General features: G+C 43.4%; 1 protein-coding gene across 1 annotated transcript in view; it reads left to right on the top strand.

Annotated features, from left to right (window-relative positions):
• The first annotated feature begins 7,835 nt into the window (after nt 1-7,835).
• The window catches only part of thsd7ab (thrombospondin, type I, domain containing 7Ab), an 89,436-nt gene continuing 72,416 nt past the window's right edge, over nt 7,836-24,855 (top strand). Inside the window, exons 1-5 of the mRNA XM_079503483.1 lie at nt 7,836-8,127; nt 10,179-10,363; nt 14,005-14,073; nt 20,815-20,970; nt 22,984-23,187. Coding sequence (XP_079359609.1) covers nt 10,225-10,363; nt 14,005-14,073; nt 20,815-20,970; nt 22,984-23,187 — 568 coding nt within the window. The 5' untranslated portion in view covers nt 7,836-8,127; nt 10,179-10,224. The remainder of the gene's footprint in view (nt 8,128-10,178; nt 10,364-14,004; nt 14,074-20,814; nt 20,971-22,983; nt 23,188-24,855) is intronic.

The raw sequence follows: 24,855 nt of genomic DNA, 5'->3' as shown, positions 1-24,855 counted from the left end.
AGTGTTAGGTTTACTAATGTTTCGATGCCAAGTCCATCTTTATCAGACCATTTATATTTACACAGTGCCAAGTATACAGGTTGACAAACGTTGCCAACTTCCAAGTGCATCTTCATCAGAGTCATGACTCTGAAGATGCTATTGGCATCGTAACGTTATTCAACCTGTATACCTTTTTTTTGTGGCTTTCGCCTATTTTATATTTTTTATGGAGGGACAGACAGTAGGCTGACAGGAAATGGGGAGAGAGATGGGGGGATGACATGCAGTAAAGGCCGTCGGGATCGGGAGTCGAACCCGCGGCACACTGCCAGACTGGATTACCAGCCAAGGTGCCTGGACCGCTGAGCCACTGCCCAGGCCAACTGGGACGTGGCTGCTAACTGTATACTTTTTAAATAAAGCACTCCAAGGCTTTATTCCTCTTACTGTATCTGCTGCCATATCCTGCTCCTGTGCTGCACATGACGTGCCATTAACTGTTTGATGCCAGGTTGAACCCCTAGGAACAACTGGGAGTTGTCTGAACCCCTAATTGCTCCCCCTGATGTGCAGGTTGGTGCCTTGCATGGTTTCCTCTGCCACCGGTGTATGAATGTGTGTGAATGGGTGAATGTAATGCACAATCTATGTAAAGCGATTTAGATAAAAGCACTATATAAATGCACCATTAACCGTTTACCGGTTTCTGGGTGTGCTGTCATACTGACCTGACGAAGATCTATCAAGATCGAAACGTTGTCGTTTAACTCAATAAAGTCATTCTTTACCAAAAGAATGGTGTGCGGGCCCTACCTCCTTCCATAATGGCCTTATTGGCCCTGCACCCACTGTCGAGGTGCGTGTAAATAAGTATGCTCTGTGCTGTCATTTTTACCATTGGGTTAATAGAGCTGGCCTGATTGCTCAGGGGATAAATTGAATCTAGACCAAGATTCAGTCAAAATTCGTGTCAGATCCTGTGTCAATTTGAGACATGACCTTTGACACGATCTAAATGTCTCAATAGAAGAGCAGGGAGGCCAAATACAACTACACCAACTGTATTCATTATATTGTATTAACATACAGTACTCATACATATTTTATTCATAAAAGAAAGTTACATAGTTTGCAGAAAATAACAGATCTACAAGCTCAGAACACGCAACCTGTTGGAAGCTTGTAGATCGCCTATTATCAGCGAAGATATTGTAGAGTGAAAATATAAAACACAAGTATAGAGCCCTGAGGCTGAGGGACTCCACTCAACAGTATAGAGCCGTGAGGCTGAGGGACTCCACTCAACAGTATAGAGCCCTGAGGCTGAGGGACTCCACTCAACAGTATAGAGCCGTGAGGCTGAGGGACTCCACTCAACAGTATAGAGCTGTGAGGCTGAGGGACTCCGCTCAACAGTATAGAGCCGTGAGGCTGAGGGACTCCACTCAACAGTATAGAGCTGTGAGGCTGAGGGACTCCACTCAACAGTATAGAGCCGTGAGGCTGAGGGACTCCGCTCAACAGTATAGAGCCGTGAGGCTGAGGGACTCCGCTCAACAGTATAGAGCCGTGAGGCTGAGGGACTCCACTCAACAGTATAGAGCCGTGAGGCTGAGGGACTCCGCTCAACAGTATAGAGCCGTGAGGCTGAGGGACTCCGCTCAACAGTATAGAGCCCTGAGGCTGAGGGACTCCACTCAACAGTATAGAGCCCTGAGGCTGAGGGACTCCACTCAACAGTATAGAGCCGTGAGGCTGAGGGACTCCGCTCAACAGTATAGAGCCGTGAGGCTGAGGGACTCCGCTCAACAGTATAGAGCTGTGAGGCTGAGGGACTCCACTCAACAGTATAGAGCCGTGAGGCTGAGGGACTCCGCTCAACAGTATAGAGCCCTGAGGCTGAGGGACTCCACTCAACAGTATAGAGACGTGAGGCTGAGGGACTCCGCTCAACAGTATAGAGCCTTGAGGCTGAGGGACTCCACTCAACAGTATAGAGCCGTGAGGCTGAGGGACTCCACTCAACAGTATAGAGACGTGAGGCTGAGGGACTCCGCTCAACAGTATAGAGCCGTGAGGCTGAGGGACTCCGCTCAACAGTATAGAGCCGTGAGGCTGAGGGACTCCACTCAACAGTATAGAGCCGTGAGGCTGAGGGACTCCACTCAACAGTATAGAGCCGTGAGGCTGAGGGACTCCACTCAACAGTATAGAGCCGTGAGGCTGAGGGACTCCACTCAACAGTATAGAGACGTGAGGCTGAGGGACTCCACTCAACAGTATAGAGCCGTGAGGCTGAGGGACTCCGCTCAACAGTATAGAGCCGTGAGGCTGAGGGACTCCGCTCAACAGTATAGAGCCGTGAGGCTGAGGGACTCCACTCAACAGTATAGAGCCGTGAGGCTGAGGGACTCCGCTCAACAGTATAGAGCCCTGAGGCTGAGGGACTCCACTCAACAGTATAGAGCCGTGAGGCTGAGGGACTCCACTCAACAGTATAGAGCCGTGAGGCTGAGGGACTCCACTCAACAGTATAGAGCCGTGAGGCTGAGGGACTCCGCTCAACAGCCTATATGGGGTTGAAGTGCTTATAAGCACTTCAGCACGCCATCTTAACTCCAACAAGCACACCATTTTCACCTCATCTCACCTCACCATACTGTACCGCCCCCACCCATCTTTTTTCACAGGTTGTGTACGCCAAGGAATCTTCCGCCAACGGTCCAATCATGCGTCCTCCCTAAGGATTGCCAGCTGACTGAGTGGGCGGAATGGGGCCCCTGCTCCAAGACCTGTGTGGAGCCCGAGGCCCCCAGTGGCACCCGCTCCAGAAGCCGACATGTGAACCAGTTCCCCACGGGAGAAGGGGAACAGTGCCCTCCTCTGGAGGAGGTGGAGCCATGCGAACCCCAGGGCGATGGAGTTCCTCCTTGTCCCACGTGAGTGTCACTTTATGAACATGGGGGGTGCGGTGTACAGTATGCACTGGGAAAGTGATGGCTTTGGGGCTTGTAGAGAAACAAGCATCAATTTCTCTGCTTAAACTGAAAGCAGGGTTCTATTTGTAAATAAAAAGGGAAAACAACTCATTTTGATGTATTTTATTTTCATGTATTCAGTCTTACCAGAAGCAAGATATCCCCCGAAACCATATCCCCACTCAGAGATACAATTACAATCCAGAGCGATTTACAGTAAGCACGAACAACACATGGTAATACTGTACATCAAATTCATAAACAATTGTCATCAAGAATTATACGTAAGCTAAGAACCAGTGGAACAGTGGAATATCTATATAATATAATGAAACTATGCATACACACTGACTGTCTATAGAGTGCTATGTCTACATAAAATACTATCTAAATTGCATAAGTTGAGCTTTTGTTGTTGGTCGTCGAGGCTAGGGCAAGTGCTACGGGCTAAGATGGAGTCTTAAGAGGTGTGTTTTCAGACTACAGCAGAAGATTGGGAGTCAGTCTGCACTCTGCATGATTGCAATGGGAAATGCATTCCATAGTTTTGGAGCCAGAAGGGGGACGCGTTGAGCGTTGTCCCAGCGTTTTTAGTGAATGTTCTTCCAGCTTCGCTGTGAATTGAATGACTACAGGGAGGGACAATTGAATGAGTACCGCAAGGGATATCAAAAGCAGAGGCATCATTTCTCCTCATCACCCCTATTAAATCAAACCCTACTGTAGCTAAAAGTATTGCGAGCTAAATTAGGAGTGCAAGCTTGGGTTGAGCAGAAATAGAAATGCATCTTGGTGTAGATCGGAATAATACCCTCCATCTTCACAATGCATTCTTTAACTACCATTAAAAAACCTACAGCAGAGATTTGTTCTAAATTCCTGTGTAGGCAGGCAGGGAGCACAGTGAAATTGTAAGTGTTTACACTTACAGCCAGACTGAGGCTATACACACTCTTCCTGTTGATTTCCCTTTATCCACATCGGCAAGCTAATTTGCTCTCCTGGGTGGCCCATGGGTGAGTACTGTATGTGAGCACGTTTGTCCATGCGCATATTTTGTGTGCGTGTGTGTGTGTGTGTGTGTGTGTGTGTGTGTGCGTGCGTGCGTGCGTGCGTGCGTGCGTGCGTGCGTGCGTGCGTGCGTGCGTGCGTGCGTGCGTGCGTGCGTGTGCTTGTGTGTGTGGGCAACAGCATATGGAGACAGATTAGAATAAGAGTTTGGACCGGTGCCAGGCACAAAGTAGAGACAAATGGAGGGAGACTGCAAGGATATTTGTGTCACACTCAGGCATGCATACACACGCACACACAGATGGCCTTCATTCCCAAAGTTTCATCATATAATGTCTTTTCAGCTATTCCCTGTGTCTAAAACGCTGTACAATATTTTTTCAATTACTGTCCATAGCCAAAAATGGAACTTTGCACATAGTAGTTTGCCTCCCAAGCATTAAAGGACAAAAACAGCATACTTTGTTAAAATGTGAGCCCTCATTTCTCACACTTCAAAGAAGCACTTATCGTTACTGGGCCTCATGCGCCAATAAGTTCCTAACTTTTCCTCTTACATTTCTTCCCAAAGTGAATTCCTAAGAGAGGTCCAGTCAGATTCATGAAACGTAGGCAGAATTGTTCGTAAGCATGTTCTTATGATGATGAATCCAAATCCTCATAACTTGAAGGGGTGTGCCAGTTCATTCAAATTATCACAGGTAGATGCCCCACATATCCTAACTAGCATCCTAATTACCATAGGGAACCGCCCCACAAATCCCATATAAGGCATTGGGAATTCACTTTCCTACCTGTGTTGTGTGTTCACCCAGGTGGGTGTGGTTTTGACTCCATGGCCTTGCCTGCAGTCACACCTGTGTGTGATTGCAGCACACAGAAATCACAGGACCTCACACACAGAAATAAAGTTGAGTGAAGTCAAGAATACCTAAACTAAAGTCTAAATATGGCGTGGAGGTACTGAAGTGAACAGACATTTTCATATTTTCAATATTTTCATATTTTCAATACTCATGAATGTATTTTATTATTTATCTCACAATAGTCAACTTTCACCACTAGACAAGACATCAATGTAAATTTGCTGAAATTACCATAGATAGATAGATAGATAGATACTTTATTCGTCCTTTCGGAAATTTGTTTTGTGCACAGCAGTCATCAGGATATACATAAAACATATGCAAACAAACAGTACATAGACAATAAAGAAACAATGCCAACAGAAGGCCACCAGTCATAGTTCCAAGAGGCATCACATCACACTTTATGCACGGAACTGAGATGGGGCCTGCTTGTTCATAAGTCCTATACTTATGGGAACAAACGATCTTGAGGCCCTAGCCTGCAGGGAAGGTACCATGTACCGCCGCCCTGATGGTAAGAGATGGTATTGGCTGTGTAACGGGTGTGTATTGTCCCTGGTAATAGCTTTCCCCTTCCTGAGTACCCGGGTCTCATACATTGAGGTCATACTCTCAAATCGTACCCCAGCTATTTTGCTGGACACGTTGATGATTTTATGGAGTTTGTTCTTATTAACCAATGATAATGAGCCATACCAGGAAACAAAACAAAATGTCAATGCACTCTCCACAAAGGATCGATGAAAAAGTGCCATAACATTCTTTTCCACATTATACTGTCTCAGTCTGCGCATAAAATGCAGTCTCTGCTGACCTTTCTTATAGATGGAATGAGTGTTAGAATTCCATGTCAGCTTGGAATCAATCGTTGTACCCAAGTACTTGTATTCCTCCACAATCACTACCCCATCCCCACCAATGACTATTTCCTGGTGTGCATGAGCACCAGTCCTAAGGTCAAATATGACCTCCTTAGTTTTTTTGATATTCAGCTGGAGGAAGTTACTCCTGCACCAACCGGCAAACTCGTCCACTGTTCTTCGATAGCTTATCTCATCATCCTCAATCAGACCAACAATAGCTGTGTCGTCTGCGAATTTAACAATACAGGTGTTGTCTGACTCACTCCTACAGTCGCTTGTGTACAGCGTGAACAATACCGGTGAAATCACGCTCCCTTGCGGAGCCCCCGTGTTGGTCGTAATGGGGAGAGATATTGCTTTATTCACCTTGACATATTGTACCCGCTCAGTCAGGAATGACTCCACCCACCTGATGATATTGGTGTTAACACCCATGTCAAAAAGTTTCCTCATCAGAATATGAGGTCTCATTGTGTTAAATGCAGAGGAGAAGTCTACAAAGAGTACCCGAGCATATCGTTTCTTTTGAGGTTTATCTAGATGGTAGTAGATCTTATTAAGCATAAGAAGAAGAGCATCATCAGTGCCCCTCCCCTTTCTATATGCAAATTGCAAGGGGTCCATTTCATGTTGCACATTATTAAGGAGGTTATTTAAAATAATGCGCTCCAAGCTTTTTATTAATAATGTTGTCAAGGCAACTGGCCGATAGTCGTTAAGGACTTTGGGATTAGACATTTTCGGCACTGGAACTATAAGTGAGGTCTTCCACGCTTTTGGAATATAGTGTGTATCTAGCGATACCTGGAACATGTGTCTCAGTACAGGGCTGAGCTGCTCCCTACACTCCTTAAGCACATAACCCCTTATCCCATCGGGACCCGGTGCTTTTCGTGGGTTAATTCTTTTGAGGGTTCTACGCACCTCCTCCTCTGTAATAGTAATTGACTCACTACTGCTGAATTGTTCCCTTAACAGATTGCGTTCAGTGGAAAAATCAGATGTATCAAATCTGCCATAAAAGGTATTTAGCTCATTGGCAAAAGACATATCATCACTAGTGTTGATAACCTCCTTCTTTTCCTTTATTCCTACCATTGTATACAGCCCCTTCCAAGCTTGACGTACATTTGTATCCCTCATTTGCCTCTCAATTTTAAGTTTGTAGTTATGCTTACATTCACTAGTTATCCGTTTGATCTCTTTCTGAATTAGTTTCACTTGAATTAGGTCCCCTTGTTCAAAAGCACGTTTTTTCCTATATAATGCTTCTTTCATTTCCTTATTCATCCATGGTTTATCATTTGGAAACACTTTGATCCGTTTGGATGGTATAACGCTATTTATACAAAACTGTATGTATTGCGTTACAACAGAGTTAAGTTCATCAAGATCAGCACATGTGTCATTAAACATGTCCCATAGAGTGCAATCAAAACATCCTTTAAGACAGTCAAGTGACTCCTCACTCCACTTTAGAATGTCTTTCACTTCAGGTTTGCTTGCTTTGAGTCTCTGTTTGTAACGTGGGACCAGGTGGACCGCGTTATGATCGGAGCTCCCGAGCTCCATTTTCCGGTGGCTACCGTACGCGTCCTTTATATTTCCAAAGCATAAATCAAGAGTCTTTTCGCGTCTTGTTGGGCATGTCACGTATTGGTAGAAATTGGGCAGTGTCTGCTTAAGCGAACATCCATTGAAGTCCCCCAGTATAAACTTGGGCGAGTCAGGAGAGATATTCTCTTGCTTGGATATTGTCTCATATATTGCCCCCGCGGCTGCCTTCATATTCGCACGGGGATGAATATAGACCAGTGTAGCGAAAATCTGACCAAATTCTCTTGGCAGGTAAAACGGTCTAAATGAGACAGAAAGAAGTTCGATGTCTTCTGAACAATAGGAGTCTCTCAGTGTGTAATCCCTGCACCACCGTTCATTCACAAAAATACACACTCCTCCTCCCGTTTCTTTCTTCGTTACCTCAAGGTCTCGGTCAAGTCTAATAGGTTCACTGAACCCTGGAATACGGATGGAATCACTAACAATCGTATCATTAAGCCACGTTTCAGTGAAACAAAGCAAGCAACTTTCCCTGTACTCGGAGAGGTACCTCACCGCAGTTTGTAGTTGGTCGTATTGCTGCGGGAGAGAGCGCACGTTTGCGAGGAGTATTGTCGGCAGTGGTGGCCTTGAGCCGCGGCTGCGAACTCTCCGCCGTACCCCTCCTCTTCGGCCCCTTTTCCGTGTTGGTGATCGGCGGCGATCTCTCCTCATGCATTCCTCCGGTACATTAAGTGGAAAGTTGCCACGATCGCTGTATTCCCTCAGCTGACATAGCTGTTCATAGCCATAGCGGAGAACCAGGTGGCCCCCCGTGGCGCTGTGTTCAGCGGTGTTTAACGTCAGCGCCCTCGGCAGCAGCAGGTAGATGGCATAAGCAGCAATATACACGACAATGGCTAGATGCATTGTAGCCAGATTTGGTTGTTCCAAATACAAGTAGTGATTATGACCGGTGTCTACCTTGAGCAAAGTGCCCAGTGAACATAAGAAAAACAAATAACAAACAAACAAACAATCCTGATGAACTGCAGGCACCCGTCGCCACTGTGCAGCGCCGGAAGTGACAAGGCTTAGAGATACCATATTATCCATATGTCATGTTCAGAAGTAGTGGATAGTAGTGGATATAAAACATTTTAGCACTGGAGTTTGGATATGGAGGGGCTTTAAGGCAGCAACTGCTTGGTATGTAATGGTGAGGAAATAGGGGTGTTGAGGGTGATATGGTGGTGCAAGGGGAAGCCCCTTTCGGCACCCTCCGTAAAGCTTTTCTGAAGTTTCGCTTTACGTAGGGTCCCTGTGCATTTATTCCACGCTCTATGGTAAGCAGATGTACATACCCTCCGTTCAGGCCGTGCTGCGGCCTGGTGGTGATGGTGAGATGTGCAGATGCCGTTAAGTATTTTTAATCTTTGTTTGACCGTTTTGGCTTCTTTCTTCCTCACTTCCTTGACTTCCTTAATGACTTCCCATTGTACCGCCTCCCGCACCGAGAGTGGCTAGCTCCGCGTCCCTACGTTCCTGCCTCTGATCTGCTCTGTCTCAGCTAGCCAGTCTCGGTGCGGGAGGCGGTACAATGGGAAGTCAATAAGGAAGTCAAGGAAGTGAGGAAGAGAGAAGCCAAAACGGCCAAACAAAGATTAAAAATACTGCATCTGCGCCAAATGAAATTTCTCCCACGTTTCCGTTGTCTCCTATAGCCGCTTTATCCATCTTTTGAAACATCTCACCACCAGTCCACCACCAGGCCGCAGCATGGCCTGAACGGAGGGTATGTACATCTGCCTACCATAGAGCGTGGAATAAATGCACAGGGACCCTACGTAAAGCGAAACTTCAGAAAAGCTTTACGGAGGGTTCCGAAAGGGGCTAGGGGGCTTGCAGGTAGGAAGCTTATAGGAAAATGGAGTTGGTGGCTGTCAGTATATGGGGTGGGGAGTTGGCATACAAAGTTATCCACAGATCCGTGCAGTTAGAGGTAAAAACACTTTTGGGCCAGATATAGCGCCACCATGAGGCTGAGTTGAAAATGTTCACGTGGCATTTCCTCCTCGGCCTAGTGGGAATGTGCGTGCACAATTTCACGGAAATCACACGATGTGTTCATGATTTGCAGCATTTTGTTTGAAACTGAGCACTCCTGCGAACTTTGGAAGCCAATCTTAGCCAATCAGGATGGAGTCTGAGAAATCTGAAAGACCCGTTTCGTTGAATGGCTCTAGAGAGACTGTGTATCAATTTGCGTGATGTTTGGACAAAATCTGTAGGTGTACTGTCCAAAAACTTGTTTTGCACAAAGCGGCCTCCTGGTGGCTCTATAACTGGCCGTTCTGGAATTTTTGGTGCAGAGGTTCATCGTTGGCATCGAGGGAGTGTGTGTGCAAAATTTGGCACCGACCGGGTTAACGGTGCCGGAGATTAGCTGTTCACAGACGGAAGGACGGACACACACACGGACACACGGACACACGGACGGACGGACGGACGGACGGAGTGCAAAACATACTCTCTCCCCATGCCTTCGGCCTGGTGGAGACAAAAAGGCACCCTAAGAGTGCTCCACCGTGTGCGTAGATTCTGTTCTTACCTACAAACAAATCACAGCTAAGAAAACATTGAGGGATCCCAAAACCTTCTTAAAAACTTTGTGTGGGTCTAAGAAACAAAATTACAAATTTCCTCTTAAGAACTTCTTAAGAACTTCTTAAGAACGGTTGGCGCATGAGGCCCATGTGTTCAAAGTCTGACAACCAAAAGGCAACGATACATGCACACCGACAGCCAAGAAGGAAATTAGTTGTCACTTTTTTTCTTCATGTTTTAACCTAGATTTTCTTTTGCATAATATTGTTTGATGCCTTTCCTCCCTACCTCTTCCCTTTTGTCACCTTTTTATTCTTCTTTCTCTGCAGTTACACTTGGAGAACAACGGAGTGGAGTGACTGCCGAGTGGATTCGATGCTGAGCCAACAGGACCGTCGGCGCAGTAACCAGACAGGGCTGTGTGGAGGTGGCCTACAGACCAGAGAGGTTTATTGTGTACTGGCCAATGCTGAGCTCCTGACATACCTCAATGACCTGAGAGAAAAAGACAAAGGTAAAAGGCCACAGTCAATCTAATCTAAGCACCTGTGTGACTGTGTGGTCAGTCACTGACCTCATGTTCCCGCACTGACAAGGGAATATCCTGGTCAGGGCTGGTGAACAAATCTTTTTCCTCGAATAGTGGTGTGTTGGTGTATCATGCCCAGATACTCCAGTGAGGGGACTTGCATGATTGGGGTTAAATAACCATGTCCATGGCATGACATTGTCTTCCATCCGTCCTGTGTCAGTTCTGGGTGTTTCCCAGTCTCTCTGCTGCTCAGTGGTTTGGGGTCCGGGACCCTGTTTCTGGGTTTGCACAACTTCACCTTACTGTCCAGATGCAGGGGACTATGTTGTTTTTGAAAAGTCTAGGATTTCCTAATTTTGTATACTGTATGCACGTGACATTTTACATCCACACATCACATCTTAAGTATTATAATAATCTTTTTGATTCAGAGTGATCGATTCTCTGCACAGTACACAGCAGTGCCTTAGTACTAACCGTTTCGTTTACATCAGACATACGCCGTCGCCAACGAGTGACCTCAGTCCATGTTTAAATATACAGTGACAATGTCATTCATCTGCATAATTATTTAATTATGCTTAACAGTTGTTCACCCACTTGAAGTAGCCCTTGTTTTATTTCATACCAGGGAGTTTATCCACTCATGTCTCCTGGTGTGAACCTTGTGTGGTACAGGAAACGCCAAGGCCCCTGTTTCTGCCACTTGTCAGGGCAGCTTAGAGTCAAAGATGCCCTCTTATAGAGAAGTGTTAAAGACATTAGCCGGGACTGAGCTTATGGCGAACAACTGTGGCAGTTGCATGAGAGAGGGTGTGAGGTATACTTACCATGTGTACCCAGGGAGATTGGGCCTCATGCGCCAATAAGTTCCTAACTTTTCCTCTTACATTTCTTCCTAAGTGAATTCCTAAGAGAAGTCCAGTCAAATTCATGAAACGTTCTTAAGTAGGCAGAATTGTTCGTAAGCATGTTCTTATGATGATGAATCCAAATCCTCGTAACTTGAAGGGGTGTGCCAGTTCATTCAAATGATCATAGGTAGATGCCCCACATTATCCTAATTAGCATCCTAATTACCATAGGGAACCGCCCCACCAATCCCATATAAGGCATTGGGAATTCACTTTCCTACCTGTGTTCACCCAGGTGGGTGTGGTTTTGCATGACTCCATGGCCTGCAATCACACCTGTGTGTGATTGCAGCACACAGAAATCACAGGACCTCACACATAGAAATAAAGTTGAGTGAAGTCAAGAATACCTAAACTAAAGTCTAAATATGGTGGAACACCAGACTCCAAACATTAAAAATCAATAATACTGTGGAGGTACTGACCCCCATATGAAAATATTTTCTGCTAGGGAAATGTTTTGAATAGCCGATCTACAAGCTCAAAATGGGCAGTAATGGGACGCGTTTGTGAGCTTGTAGATTGGCTATTATTTTCAAAGTATAAAATGGGATAAAGTGGTAAAATGTTCCATATGTTGCTGTGGACTGCCTGGAACTTCCTCAAGGACCCATTGAGGTCCTCAGACCAAACTTTGAGCATCATGCAGATGGCGCTGTTTTTCCTTTATGTTTTTAGATTGCACTTAAGAACGAAAAAGGCACCCTAAGAGTGCTCCACAGTGTGCGTAGATTCTGTTCTTACCTACGAACAAATCACAGCTAAGAAAAGATTGAGGGATCCCAAAACCTTCTTAAAAACTTCCTAAGTGGGTCTAAGAACAAATTTCCCCTTAAGAACTTCTTAAGAACGGTTGGCGCATGAGGCCCAATTGTCCTTTCCTATAGCTGCAAGAAAACTGAGATGTTGAGTGTATCTAACATTATATGCATTTGGTTAAGTTCTTACATTAAGTTCTTGGTTATCTTCTGAACAGTAGTAACATTATGCTGTTAAGCAATTGATTGACACCGGCTTAAATTATACCATCATTTGAGCCATGTTACCACTTACTGCAAGTACTTCTACAGGTAGCTTTGTAATAGGAATGGTTACAGCAATGTGTATTCATTGTTTAAGGTGTTCAGTGTTCTAACGTTAAATGTGTTCAGTGGGATTCTAATGTGCATCCACGAGTGAAGTTTCAGATACTGTATATCAGTTGAAAAGGTACTGTACAATATACAGTAGGTGTCATGCAGGACAGGAGAGAGAAGAAATTCTTAGGGAAGTAATGGTTGTTGATGGAATGATTTTATTTGTTAATTTATCTGGGGACCTGTTGATGGAATGATTTTATTTGTTAATTTATCTGGGGACCTGGAGTGAATGGATAGATCTGTCTGGTTCTGGTCGGTCGGTCTGTCGGTCTATCGGTCTGTCTGTCGGTCTGTCGGTCTGTCTGTCTGTCTGTCTGTCTGTCTGTCTGTCTGTCTGTCTAGCACTGTAGGGAGGTCTGGGAGGATAAACAAAGCACATGTGGGCGGATGAAAGTAGAGCAGTCATACATGTTAAAGTACACATACTTCCATATGTACTAAAAGATTCATACCAGTATGTACATATGGAGCGCTGTTGCTAGGGCTTTGCGATGCAAACATGTACGTGTGTGTCTGTCTGTCCAAGACTGTGGGCAGTTGTACTGTATGTATGTAGCTGTGCACTGGCACACATATACACACACATTGGGGTTAGTATAAAAAAAAAGAAAGTGTGTTATCTGCCTGGTGCAGGATTTGTCTTCCTGCCATTGGGGGGGGTTATCACCCAGCATACTGCTGAGACAGAGAGACAGACAGTGGCTCACAGAAGTCTGCTGTGACCATTTATTTTTCTCTCTCTCTCTATCTCCTTCCTTCTTTCTGTGGCTCTCTTTCAACGTGGTTAAAGGAACCCCCAGGTGAACATGTGGAATCAGCTTACCACCTCCCAAATCCTAAGCAATCCACCTTAATCAGCATGTGGGGAAATGTAGCTTTTTCCACCCTAGTTCAGTATCCATTGCCTCTGCAATGTTCCTTCAGGGTTACTTAGACATGGCTTTTGGAACTAGTAAGCACTGTGGCAGATCATAGGGAGCTGCTTGCCCACCTGCGGAACAAGTCTACTCAAGTAGATTCATTGATCCTCATCCTCATGCCATCTTGCACAAGGAATTCACCGCCCAAATTGAATGAATGTGAAGAAGTGGTTTTTATTTTTCTTCAGCACAGCTGAATAAGCAGAATAAGCTGCGTGGCATTGGCAGAGAAGCTATGGCAATTTTTTTCATGGGCGCAATTAACCCACATACTCAGCTGTGCTGTTCCTTACAAATAGGGCACTATTTAAAAGGGCATAACCAGGCATTCCAACGGTATAAAAGTTATTGCCAAGAAGCATTGTTCTAACAGAGATATAATCTCTACCCATCACACATTTCGACATTGTGCCTTCCGTGAACTTGTGCCACCCCACAGAGTGAATAAAGGTTAAAAAGAAACATGGCGGCTATATGCCCTGCATCCCTCCCATCTATTAGTTGCAATCAGCGGTATCGTTGCCCTTGCATTTAGTCTCTGTCTCTCTCTCTAATGGAATTGTCTCCCCACGCTGTGATTGTTTGTCTGTGGCTCTCTCTCCCTGGTGCGTGTCTATATAGCTAATAGTGCAATCTCCCTGTAATTGCAGCAGGTCAGACCCAAACACTGCAGAAGCCTAGTGTCCCCCCTCTCCTCTCCATCACCTTCCAGATTACAGGTAGGTGCTTTTAGTCAAGCTGTTAAGCCAATACCATGCCTTGCTCACCCACTTTCTGCTCCCCAGGCGTATTATTAGCAGTGTGTGTATATTTTACTAAACTTTATTAGGATCTTCTTTTTCCTTTATTTCCATTATTTATTCAGAGAAGCCCATTGAGAGCAAGCTCTTTTTCAAGGATGCCCTAATTACAGCATGAAATCAGCAAAGTAGTTATACAATACAATACATAATTAAAATACAATACGTAATGAAAAACAATAACAAACATTTGAACTACATTAAAACAAATCACAGATGCAATTAAATAAAGGGTTAGATGAAACAGGTGCAGTCACAATGTAATGTGTCAAGAAGCATGTTTCTATGGAGAGTGAGACCAATCGATCCAGTCCTGAAGTTTGTTCCATTTGTTTGAATAAATGCAAGCAGTCTTTCCTTGTTCACTGTTCATACAACATGGACTGATATATATAATCTGTGATCTCCGGGTAGCTCAGTTGTTGGAGCACTTGTTTTTGGACTATAAGGTTCTGGGTTAGAGGAATGCTCAGAGTATGAGTAGCACGGCTTGGGTAACTAAGTTGTGCAGTAAGTACTGAGAGCTGATGGTAGGTGTTGCAATCCATGTCCCAGGGTTGTTGCACAATGAAAAGGGAATAGATACCCTTGATCTTGGCCGATACCAATAAACCACCTGACCTACTTATTAGTAAGTCTACTGTTTTATTAGTAAGACTTTAGTATCATTAATAAGTGTTACTAGTAAGTCTTACTAAGTCATGTATGCTCTTGCTTGACTCTTTGGGCCCTATTTTCGTCAGTGCTAAACCCCTTATCCCTAAACTTCTTTGCCTTTTTGACTATTTTGAAAAAACAATTTGAATAGTTCAAATAGCCGATCTACAAGCTCACAACATGTTGAGAATTGTAGATAGATGTTTTTCAAAATAGTAAAAAAGGCAAATAAGTTTAGGGATAAGAGGTTTAGCACTGACGAAAATGGGGCCCTATGGGCTCCATTTTTGTTGCCGCCGTTACCCGCGACTTGGCCCGCAAGTCAGCCACTGCCCGAAAATTACGAGTATCGGAGCTTGCTCTGTCCCTTAATGGTATTTTGGTCCAGCGTCACCCGCTATCTATTATGCCGACACCGGTATTTGCGCCTAGAGGTGTGGTCATGGGCGTGTTGGCACGCTTTCCCCTAAATTGCTATTTTGGTCACACACATTTTTGGGAAGGCCCTATGGGCCTCATGGCTCGGCAAGGCTACTTACTGTGCGCCTGCAATGGAGATGTCCGCGACGAGTCAGGCTGCATCATCTCTCCTTATTCTCCTACGCATCTCTTTGTAATTTTCCTATAATCAGCAGAAGCGAGTGCCTGCCACTTCCTTGTGTCCATTGTAATTGTATAGTCAAAGAAGTTATTTGGCTTGTGCCAGGCATTGTGCGGCGTGTGCGATTCCATTTGCTCGTTCAGTTTCATCACCCCATAGGTGCAGCACAAGTGAGACTTCAAGGCAGCAACACATCACCCTTCCATGGGCTATAGGCCGTAAGGCTATGAAGCAATATAGCACTAACGGGCAACGCATAAGTGATCTCTTAAAGGCATGTGGCACGGTGATTGGTTTAATTATTGTAACGCCCAAGCCACACCTATGCATAATGTAACGGGTAACGGAGGTGTTTTAGGGATTTCGACAGGTAACCAAAATACCAACTGCTAAATCCCCAAATAGTGTATTTAGAATGCTCGAACGAAAATGGAGCCCTATGTCTTCCCTTCCCTCTGTTCTCTTGCCTTTATATATTCCATTTTCTCTTCATTTTTTGCTTTTCTTTTATCTCCTTGCGTCTCCTTCCCTCTTCTCCTCTCCTCTATTTTCTCCTGATAATGGAATTCAGTAGAAATAATGAATTATAGTGTGAAGGTAATATTTTCATATCGATCATAAAGTGTTTTCTTTTGGTTCTCCCAGCCACTGCAGTGCAGTAGATTCACTCTGGCATACCTTGACAAAGTCAGATCTGCACAAACAGTTTCAAGAGGACTGCCTGTCTATTGTATAAAAGAAATGTGGGATATTAGAACAAAGTTCCATATTCTGCTGGAAAATGTCAGGCAGACAAAGGCAACGTTCCCTCTCAAAAAGAATATTTAACGCATGTGTCAGATGCGTCACTCCTCAGTTTGTAAGGGATTTCTTTTTATCCATTGTCAGTTCAGTATAACAGTACTTTGTGAAGAATGAAGTAGAGGAAAAAGGAGGCCTAGTAGTAAGTAGTCTTGGGAACCAACAGTTCCTAAAGTCATGACTCATGAGGCCCATTGGTCAGGAGCCTATCTCCTGTTTCCATAGCGTATGGCAGGTTGATGTAAAATTACACCCCCTGAACATGATGCTAGTAGCCTGGAAACCAGACAAATCTGCCACAGGAAAAGAAAATCCGGTGAGATTGGTCTGACAGTCCTTAATTTGATTTTCATCATTATATTTCGCTCAAACCAAAGTTGTGGGTGACCAATCAAAGCCCATGCACTATTCAAAGTGAGACTTTTTTGGAATCGGTTGTAACCGCCATTGGAAATAAATGTTCCACATCAAAGTTCCAGACTATTAATATCTATGCAGTGATATTAGTCTGGCCATGCCAGGCTTGTCTATGACGCTAGTACAGTATGGGAGACCCAATCCAACCCCCCAATCCAACCCGCTGAGTGTCAAGCAGGGAGGCAGGTTTTTATAGTCTTTGCTTTGACTTGAACGGAGATTGAACCCCAGACCTCCCAGTCTCAGGGCGGACACTCTAGCCACAATGCCACTGAGCTAGTTCCAAATAGGAACACTACGGTTCAAGTGGTTAACAGACCTTGACCGTGGCTTGTACTGTCTGCTGTTCAGTACACTGAAATTAAATGACATGATTTTGAAGTATGCCTGCTCTGTGGTGTTCTTTTATAGTCAATCATTTAAAGAGAACGTAGTTTGCGCCACTGAGCTGTATGAGTTTAAGAAAAATCTCTTTTTAGAATCCATGCTGGATATTAAAATGATCTTAGAGCTATATTTACGTTTTTTATATTAATGTCCATTTCCATGACAACGCCTCTTTCCAATGCGTCTCCACCTAGTTGTTGGTGTAGGAGTCCTCATGACTGTGTTCATTTAATATTCCACAAGTAAATTAAATGTGGTCAATATAACCTGTGCTGGCCCTGTATATGAGCTTAACATAACGAACCTGATTTGACAGCAATTAATTTTGTCTTATGCATACTGTACTGTTCAGAATGTAGTTTACATAAAGAAGGCTATCAACAGGAATTCAATACACAATTTCACTGAATATATGGGCATAACATACAGTACTACAGTGACAGCATCAATGACAACTCGTGAGTGTCAACTATTTACAGTATAGTCGGATCCACTTACGAGTCACGACACTTCCACACATTTTTCACACATTGTACAGTGTACTGAACAGGCACTAGGACGGGTTCCCCAATAGGCGGCCCGCGGGCCATTTGCGGCCCGCGGAGCGCCCCCTTGTGGCCCATGGAAGACTTTCCCAAAAAAAAGATATATATATATATATATTTTTTTAGGGGGTCCCAGATATAAATGGCATTAAATGGGGGTCAGTAGCCTGTGCATGTCAAACTGGGCATCCTTTTCAAATGGGGTCTTGCCCTGAAAATGAATATTCAGGGCAAGACCTCGACCTCGTGCGTGCGGACTCGGCCCCCCTGGTACCATAGTCAAAATATGGCCCTTGAGGAAAATGAATTGGGGAACCCTGACTAGGTGCTCCCACCCCCATGGCCCATCTCTGAACAAACCCTTTTCACACCAGCTATTTTGACAGGATGTGGATTACTACAGGCTCATCATCAGACCCGGTTTGTGTTACATAAAATGTACTTTAAGAAGAATTAGCCGTTTTACATTTCAAATGCTACTCTTGCCTTCTTACTCTACAGTCTACACTACTAGAAATATGATTCAGTTCTTCTGAATCAAAATTCAGGAGTGAGACTATAAGCTCTTGGACATCATGTAGGGAGGGTATAAATAACAAGTAGAGGAAGAAAAGTATCATGGGTGGACCATATTACTGTAAAGGGCATAATTTAAAATGGCCCTACAGTATATCCATTCAAAGAACGTTTGTTGAAAGTCATTATTCAACTATTTCCAAGTGCAGCTGATTCCATCTTTAACCGTGCTTGTATTTTATAGTAGGCAAACCTTTTCCCCAATTTTATTTTTTAGATATCACTCTTGAGTCTTAGGACATCATATTATTGGGCCTCATGCGCCAATAAGTTCCTAACTTTTCCTCTTACATTTCTTCCTAAGTGAATTCCTAAGAGAAGTCCAGTCAGATTCATGAAACGTTCTTAAGTAGGCAGAATTGTTCGTAAGCATGTTCTTATGATGATGAATCCAAATCCTCGTAACTTGAAGGGGTGTGCCAGTTCATTCAAATTATCATAGGTAGACGCCCCACATATCCTAATTAGCATCCTAATTACCATAGGGAACCGCCCCACCAATCCCATATAAGGCATTGGGAATTCACTTTCCTACCTGTGTTCACCCAGGTGGGTGTGGTTTTGCATGACTCCATGGCCTTGCCTGCAGTCACACCTGTGTGTGATTGCAGCTCACAGGACCTCACACATAGAAATAAAGTTGAGTGAAGTCAAGAATACCTAAACTAAAGTCTAAATATGGTGGAACACCAGACTCCAAACATTAAAAATCAATAATACTGTGGAGGTACTGAAGTGAACAGAAATTTTCACATTTTCAATATTTTAATATTTTCAATATTCATGAATGTATTTTATTATTTATCTCACAATAGTCAACTGGGGGGGGGGGGTTATGTGGTGGGTATGGTGCGTTTGTTTGGGTTGGGTTGTGAACGCTAAACCAGTGGTTCTCAAACATTTTCATGTCAAGGACCATTCTGCAGACCCCCATATGAAAATATTTTCTGCTAGGGTAATGTTTTGAAGATTTATCAAAATGTTTTGAAAATAGCCGATCTACAAGCTCAAAATGGGCAGTAATGGGACGCGTTTGTGAGCTTGTATATTGGCTATTTTCAAAGTATAAAATGGGATTAAAGTGGTAAAATATTCCATATTTTGCTGTGGACTGCCTGGAACTTCCTCAAGGACCCCTTGAGGTCCTCAGACCAAACTTTGAGCATCATGCAGATGGCGCTGTTTTCCCTTTATGTTTTCAGATTGCACTTAAGAACGAAAAAGGCACCCTAAGAGTGCTCCACAGTGTGCGTAGATTCTGTTCTTACCTACGAACAAATCACAGCTAAGAAAAGATTGAGGGATCCCAAAACCTTCTTAAAAACTTCCTAAGTGGGTCTAAGAACAAATTTCCTCTTAAGAACTTCTTAAGAACGGTTGGCGCATGAGGCAGTGTGAATGAAAACGACTTAACTGCAGGTGGATGAATAGGTAGCAGATGGAACTTATCCATCTTTCAACAACGCCTCAAAAGGGTCAAATTGAAATGGCACCTTAACTTAACCAACTGAACAGGCATTGGTGGAGCTCTGACCACTCAAGACTTGATGATAGGTAGATTAGGATGAAAGCTGTGTCAGGAATCTCGATCTATATGGGGAAATTTCTTCTCCGAGACAGGGAGTGTGATTTATGTGGAATTGGGAATATCTTGCAATAGCTGATGCAATCATTGGATCATACCCACACTGATGTTTCAGTTTCTGTGTATGAGGTTTGTGTGTGTTTCTTTCCAAAATGAGATATACACACTATTATAAAACACTGCCACATACTATTATTATTATTATTTATTTTTTTATTTTTACCTATAATTAAAATGATGGACGAAATCCTACTGTGCATTTGTGCGTTTCATATGTGTGAGGCTTAGTGTCAGTTAGCTGGTGCAGCCCCAACCAGAAAATAAGGTGCAGGGAGATAAGTTGACAGCGAAACCACTGCCCACCCAAGTGCAGATGCAGCCATGTGTGCATAAATCTGCACACATACACTTACAGTACTTTTAGAGACTCTTTTTATCGACTTCATTAATCAATGTGTATTTTAACATCTAGAAACACTTGCTTCACCGTTGTCTTCAGTTAATCAAAGATTGCATCTCACCTTGTTTGTCTCCTTGTGGGAACGTATAGAAGCATGTACTGTACCGCAGATAACCCTTTCTAAATCCAAAACTGTGGCAGTGTGGTAAACTTGGCACCAAATTACACCTCATGGAATATGCATGAGCTAAGATATTGTCATCGGTTTCTCACACCTTTGCTGTAGCATCCATGAATTCTTAGTTATGACTCTGTGGAGAGTCAGTTATGCACTGTTGTATGTGATAGTGGGATGATGCATTGGATAATAATTACTAATTTATCATTGTGACATGCTAACAAGGGAGGGTGATGAACAAAACAAAGAAAGGTTGGAGAAAGACATGGCAGCACTTCACAGGCAACAATTTTGTGTTTGCATATAGTCTCTCTTTTGGGACCTTATGCTTGGAATAAGGGCCTGTAAGAATCTAAATGATACTATTAATAATGTTTCCATTTCATTGTAAACATTTCTCAAATGAAAAGCGTATTATGATCAAAGAGAGACATCTTGGAAAAGGGAAACACTATGGAAACCAACAGTTTGTCTGTTTTGTAAGTGTACTCTGCGTTGACTTTTCCCCACTAGCTTCCCGTCCAGTGGAAAACAAGCTGTGTGAAGGCCTCATCCCCAACAGGTCCCAGTTGTGCCATATCCCCTGTCCCACTGAGTGCGAGGTGTCCCCATGGGGGGCCTGGGGACCATGCACTTTTGAAAACTGCGATGACCAAGCTGGGAAGAAAGGTACTGTAGTAAGGTGTTGTAGTAATTGCTTACTTGATAAGCAATACATTAATGAGTTAGTGTTGAGCACTGATGCTTGCTTTTTATGTTTTCTGCCTTTGTCCTTACTTTATTAATGGTGGAAGACATCCTGAAGTTGCATGTCTTTTTTTTCTTTATTTTTTCTCAATTTACTTTTTATTGAATTTTAATCAAACATACATGTAAACAAAAAGACTATGACAATACATACAACAAAACAAAACAAAACAAGACAATATACGTACAATACACACAAGGGGAGATATCTGCCTCTCTTCTCTATTGATGATCATTATACATTATACATTATACATACAAGTACCTCAAACAGGTGCATCTGCTTCTACAGGTTAAACAGATTTAACTGAATTCAAACAAAGTCAGGTCTTAGGGTAGAGACATGAGTAATCCAACTAAACCAGTGAAGACTTCAACCTGACCTCTAAAGCTGAATGTAATTCTCTGAAGTTGCATGTCTTTGTTTTTATTTTTGGGTTATATGCCTTTATTGATCGGACAGTAGTTTGCCAGGAAACGGGGAGAGAGAGATGCGGAGTGACACGCAGCAAAGGCTGTCCGGATCGGGACCCAAACCTGCAATGCGCTGTCAGGCTACATTGAGCCTAGTTGCTACGTCCGGGCCTGTCTTTCTTTTTATGACGTGGTTTTAGGATATAGTTTTCATTTAGAACATCATCAAAGAATCGTGTAATAAGTACAAATTAGCACTGTATAGATTAGTATGTACACTAGTATGTAGATTTTTATTTTTATTTATAGTAGCCAATATTTTTTACCCCCCTTTTCTCCCAATTTAGTTTTTATGCCTATTAATTCCTCCCCGCATACATTTCTGTGTAGTCACTGCTGTTGCACCTGACTCGCCTGCCAGTGAGGAGCCCACACCGGGGGACGTAGGACCTTCGTCCTACTCCTCCCGTCCAACATTCCCTGCTGACAAGTGCTGCCCCCATTTTGTCTGTCCTGATGAAGGTCGAATAGACTGAAATAGACCGAAACGTTGAAATAAAGAGCAACATTTTTTGTTTTTCAAAGATAACCTTTTTTCATTATGCTTTATTGCCCTACGCACCTGTCAATAGCCTTGAGGTGTGCATCGGCCTTTTGCTAAAAAGTGCTGCCCCAGCCCATAGGAGTACATACAATGACCAATACCACCCTCCCTGCCCGGCTTCCTTTCCCGAACATACAGTAGGCCAAGAATTGTGTTCGCATAGATGCCCGACACAGCCACATGCACCACGGTGGATTCGAACCCACAACCTCCTTGTCAGGGTCTTTACCACTGCGCCACCCAAGCGCTTGTACAAGAAAGAAGGCCGGGTGATGGGTATGCTCATGACATACCCATAGCCTAATTTATTTACAAATATGAGAAAATGGCATTTGAACACCTCTTCAGGTTAAGCTGCTATCTTCCCCAGGCCCATTCAAGTGTTATACAGCTGCTGACCAATAATAATAATAATACATTCATTTATTTTTCACTTTTCAAAAATGATGTGTGCAATTGAACAGTAAATATAATACAATAAAGCATTGTATAATATACGTATAATGTAAAATAATAACATTTGTTTTTTGTAAAATGGTACTCTACCTCAAATTTGGAAGCCAATTGTAGCCAATGGATATGGAAAATAAAAAGATGGTAGATAATGTGTAGCAACTTGTGAGCTTATTTAAAAAGAAGAAATGCTAACTAGCTTAAAATCTAGTTAGTCAGATTGGGCATGTTGCCTATATGGGGAGTTGTATACACTTTTGATTGTACAACCTACAGTTTAAGGTATGCAGCACCAGAATTCTGGCTGCAAAAACCCATATGTCTCCAGTCAAAACCAAGAGGGCAATTGTCAAAATGCTCTACTTGAAGGCACAATCGAATGGGTTATGTCATGGTCACTATATCCATCCATACTTTTTTACAGTCTACGGTTCAAACTCACAAAATGTTCCTCTGTGCCCCAGGCTTCAGACTGCGGAGAAGGCAGGTCACCAACAGGCCAACAGGAGGGCCAGGAAACTGTCCCCACCTGGTGGAGGCAGTACCGTGTGATGAGCCCAGTTGTTATTATTGGCGATTGGTCAGTCTGGGTCAGTGTCTCCCTGATGACGGGAAGTCTTGTGGCCTTGGGACACAGATGCCAGAGGTCCAGTGTGTCAACAGCAACGGTGAGATGGAAGGCACCATGGCAGAATTGTATTCGTAGAATTTGACTGTACTTATTATAGTTGAAGGATTTACATCAAAGTGCAACAAATTCATGGAGTTTTATGGAAATAATATTTGCTGCTGTTTGGATTTCTGGACTGATTTAAAGCCCAGTGTTCAAGTTAATATTCTTAAATACTGTGCTGGTGCTCTAGGTTTGACAATTTCAGAAGTAAGCATGCCATTCAAGTGTACTATCATACTAGGTAGCCAATTGATAAAAGAGTCCATTGCATGTTCCTCTCCTGAATGAATTCTGCTGTTGACCCACAATTCCATTACTGATGAAGAAGTGCAGGTCTTTGTGTGGAACATTGCATATTGTCCAAGGGCACCCAGGTAATAACCCTGTAACTCTGGATAATGTGTGTGGAGCTTCCGCTTAGCCAACATGAGCCATTTATGAACTTTGGTTCCCCACAGTCACTCCCACTCACTTCCCCTCTTTATCCCTCCCCTAGTCTTTTTACCCCTGCTTTCATGCTCGTTTAATTCGGCATTGCCACATATTACTCTCTCACTCTTACTCTGTCTCTTACTCTGTTCTCCTCTTGTTCCACTCCTCTTCTTTGCATGCACAATTAAGTCTTACTCACACTTAATCAAATCCATTTTTTGTGGCCCTGGGTCTCAGAGTCTCCCATGCCCCTGACTTTTACTGCTACTTTTATTGCTGTAAATCTTTTGTATAAGGTGTGGTGGTGCAGTCTGTAGAGATACTCTCAGATGCACCTTGGATTTTTTTAATAGCCTGCAGGCTACAGACAAAATAAGCTATAGTACTTCATTGATTTTTTTCCCACGCAGTCCCTTTCCCATCTAGCATGTTGTATATTGCATGCAATTTGGTCAGCGTTAAAGAAAATAAAATGGAACATGCTGTTGCAGTGGGACTCTAACTCAGTTCCAAATGCACTTAATAAATCTTCACTATTTCATCCAATACTGCAATATATCCAATACTTTCTCATATAGCTCCAAATAGAGTGCTAAACATGACTAGACTACAGATCAGACGGCATACAATATATCAGTGGCTGACATTCACTGATGTTGGTTGAGTGGAATCATCCGCTGTACTGCAGTTTTAACCGAAACTCTGCGCTGATACTCCATTCCTCCTAGTATCCTACCGTCACTTTGGTTGATTGATCCCTCTTCCCTCCACCTTGACTCCCTTGTCTGATGAAAATTGATTTGTTTTCCTTGAATCTTCACTCTACATTTTGCTCCAGAGATTTTTTATCCTGGTGTCATCCTGGTGTCAGCCATATATTTCCTTCGAGTATCATGAAAAAAATAAAAATAAAAGGCCACACAGATGGTCTCCGTGCAGCAGATGGAGGTCGATACAAATGTCATTGAACCTGGTTATTGATATTCCTCATGCTGACTGTCTGCGCAGTTAGATTGGGAGCTGCTTCCTTTTTGCACTCATGGAGAAACATGAAGGGTTTTCCCCTGCATACAGTAGTGGGTGTTCTGTTCATTCACATTTTTCATTTAACATTTAACAGTCTGAGAGCCAGCGGTTTTCCTTGTCACTTCGTATTTCCGTGACGGCACAAGTTAAGTCATGATTGGTTTACTACATATGTGTCAAATTGACAGCTTAATGCAAAGTCAAG

Source organism: Electrona antarctica, assembly GCF_951216825.1.
Source record: "Electrona antarctica genome assembly, chromosome: 6".
Classification (NCBI taxonomy): domain Eukaryota; kingdom Metazoa; phylum Chordata; class Actinopteri; order Myctophiformes; family Myctophidae; genus Electrona; species Electrona antarctica.
The sequence above is the reverse complement of the archived record's forward strand: the minus strand, read 5'-3'. Positions and strand labels throughout refer to the sequence as shown.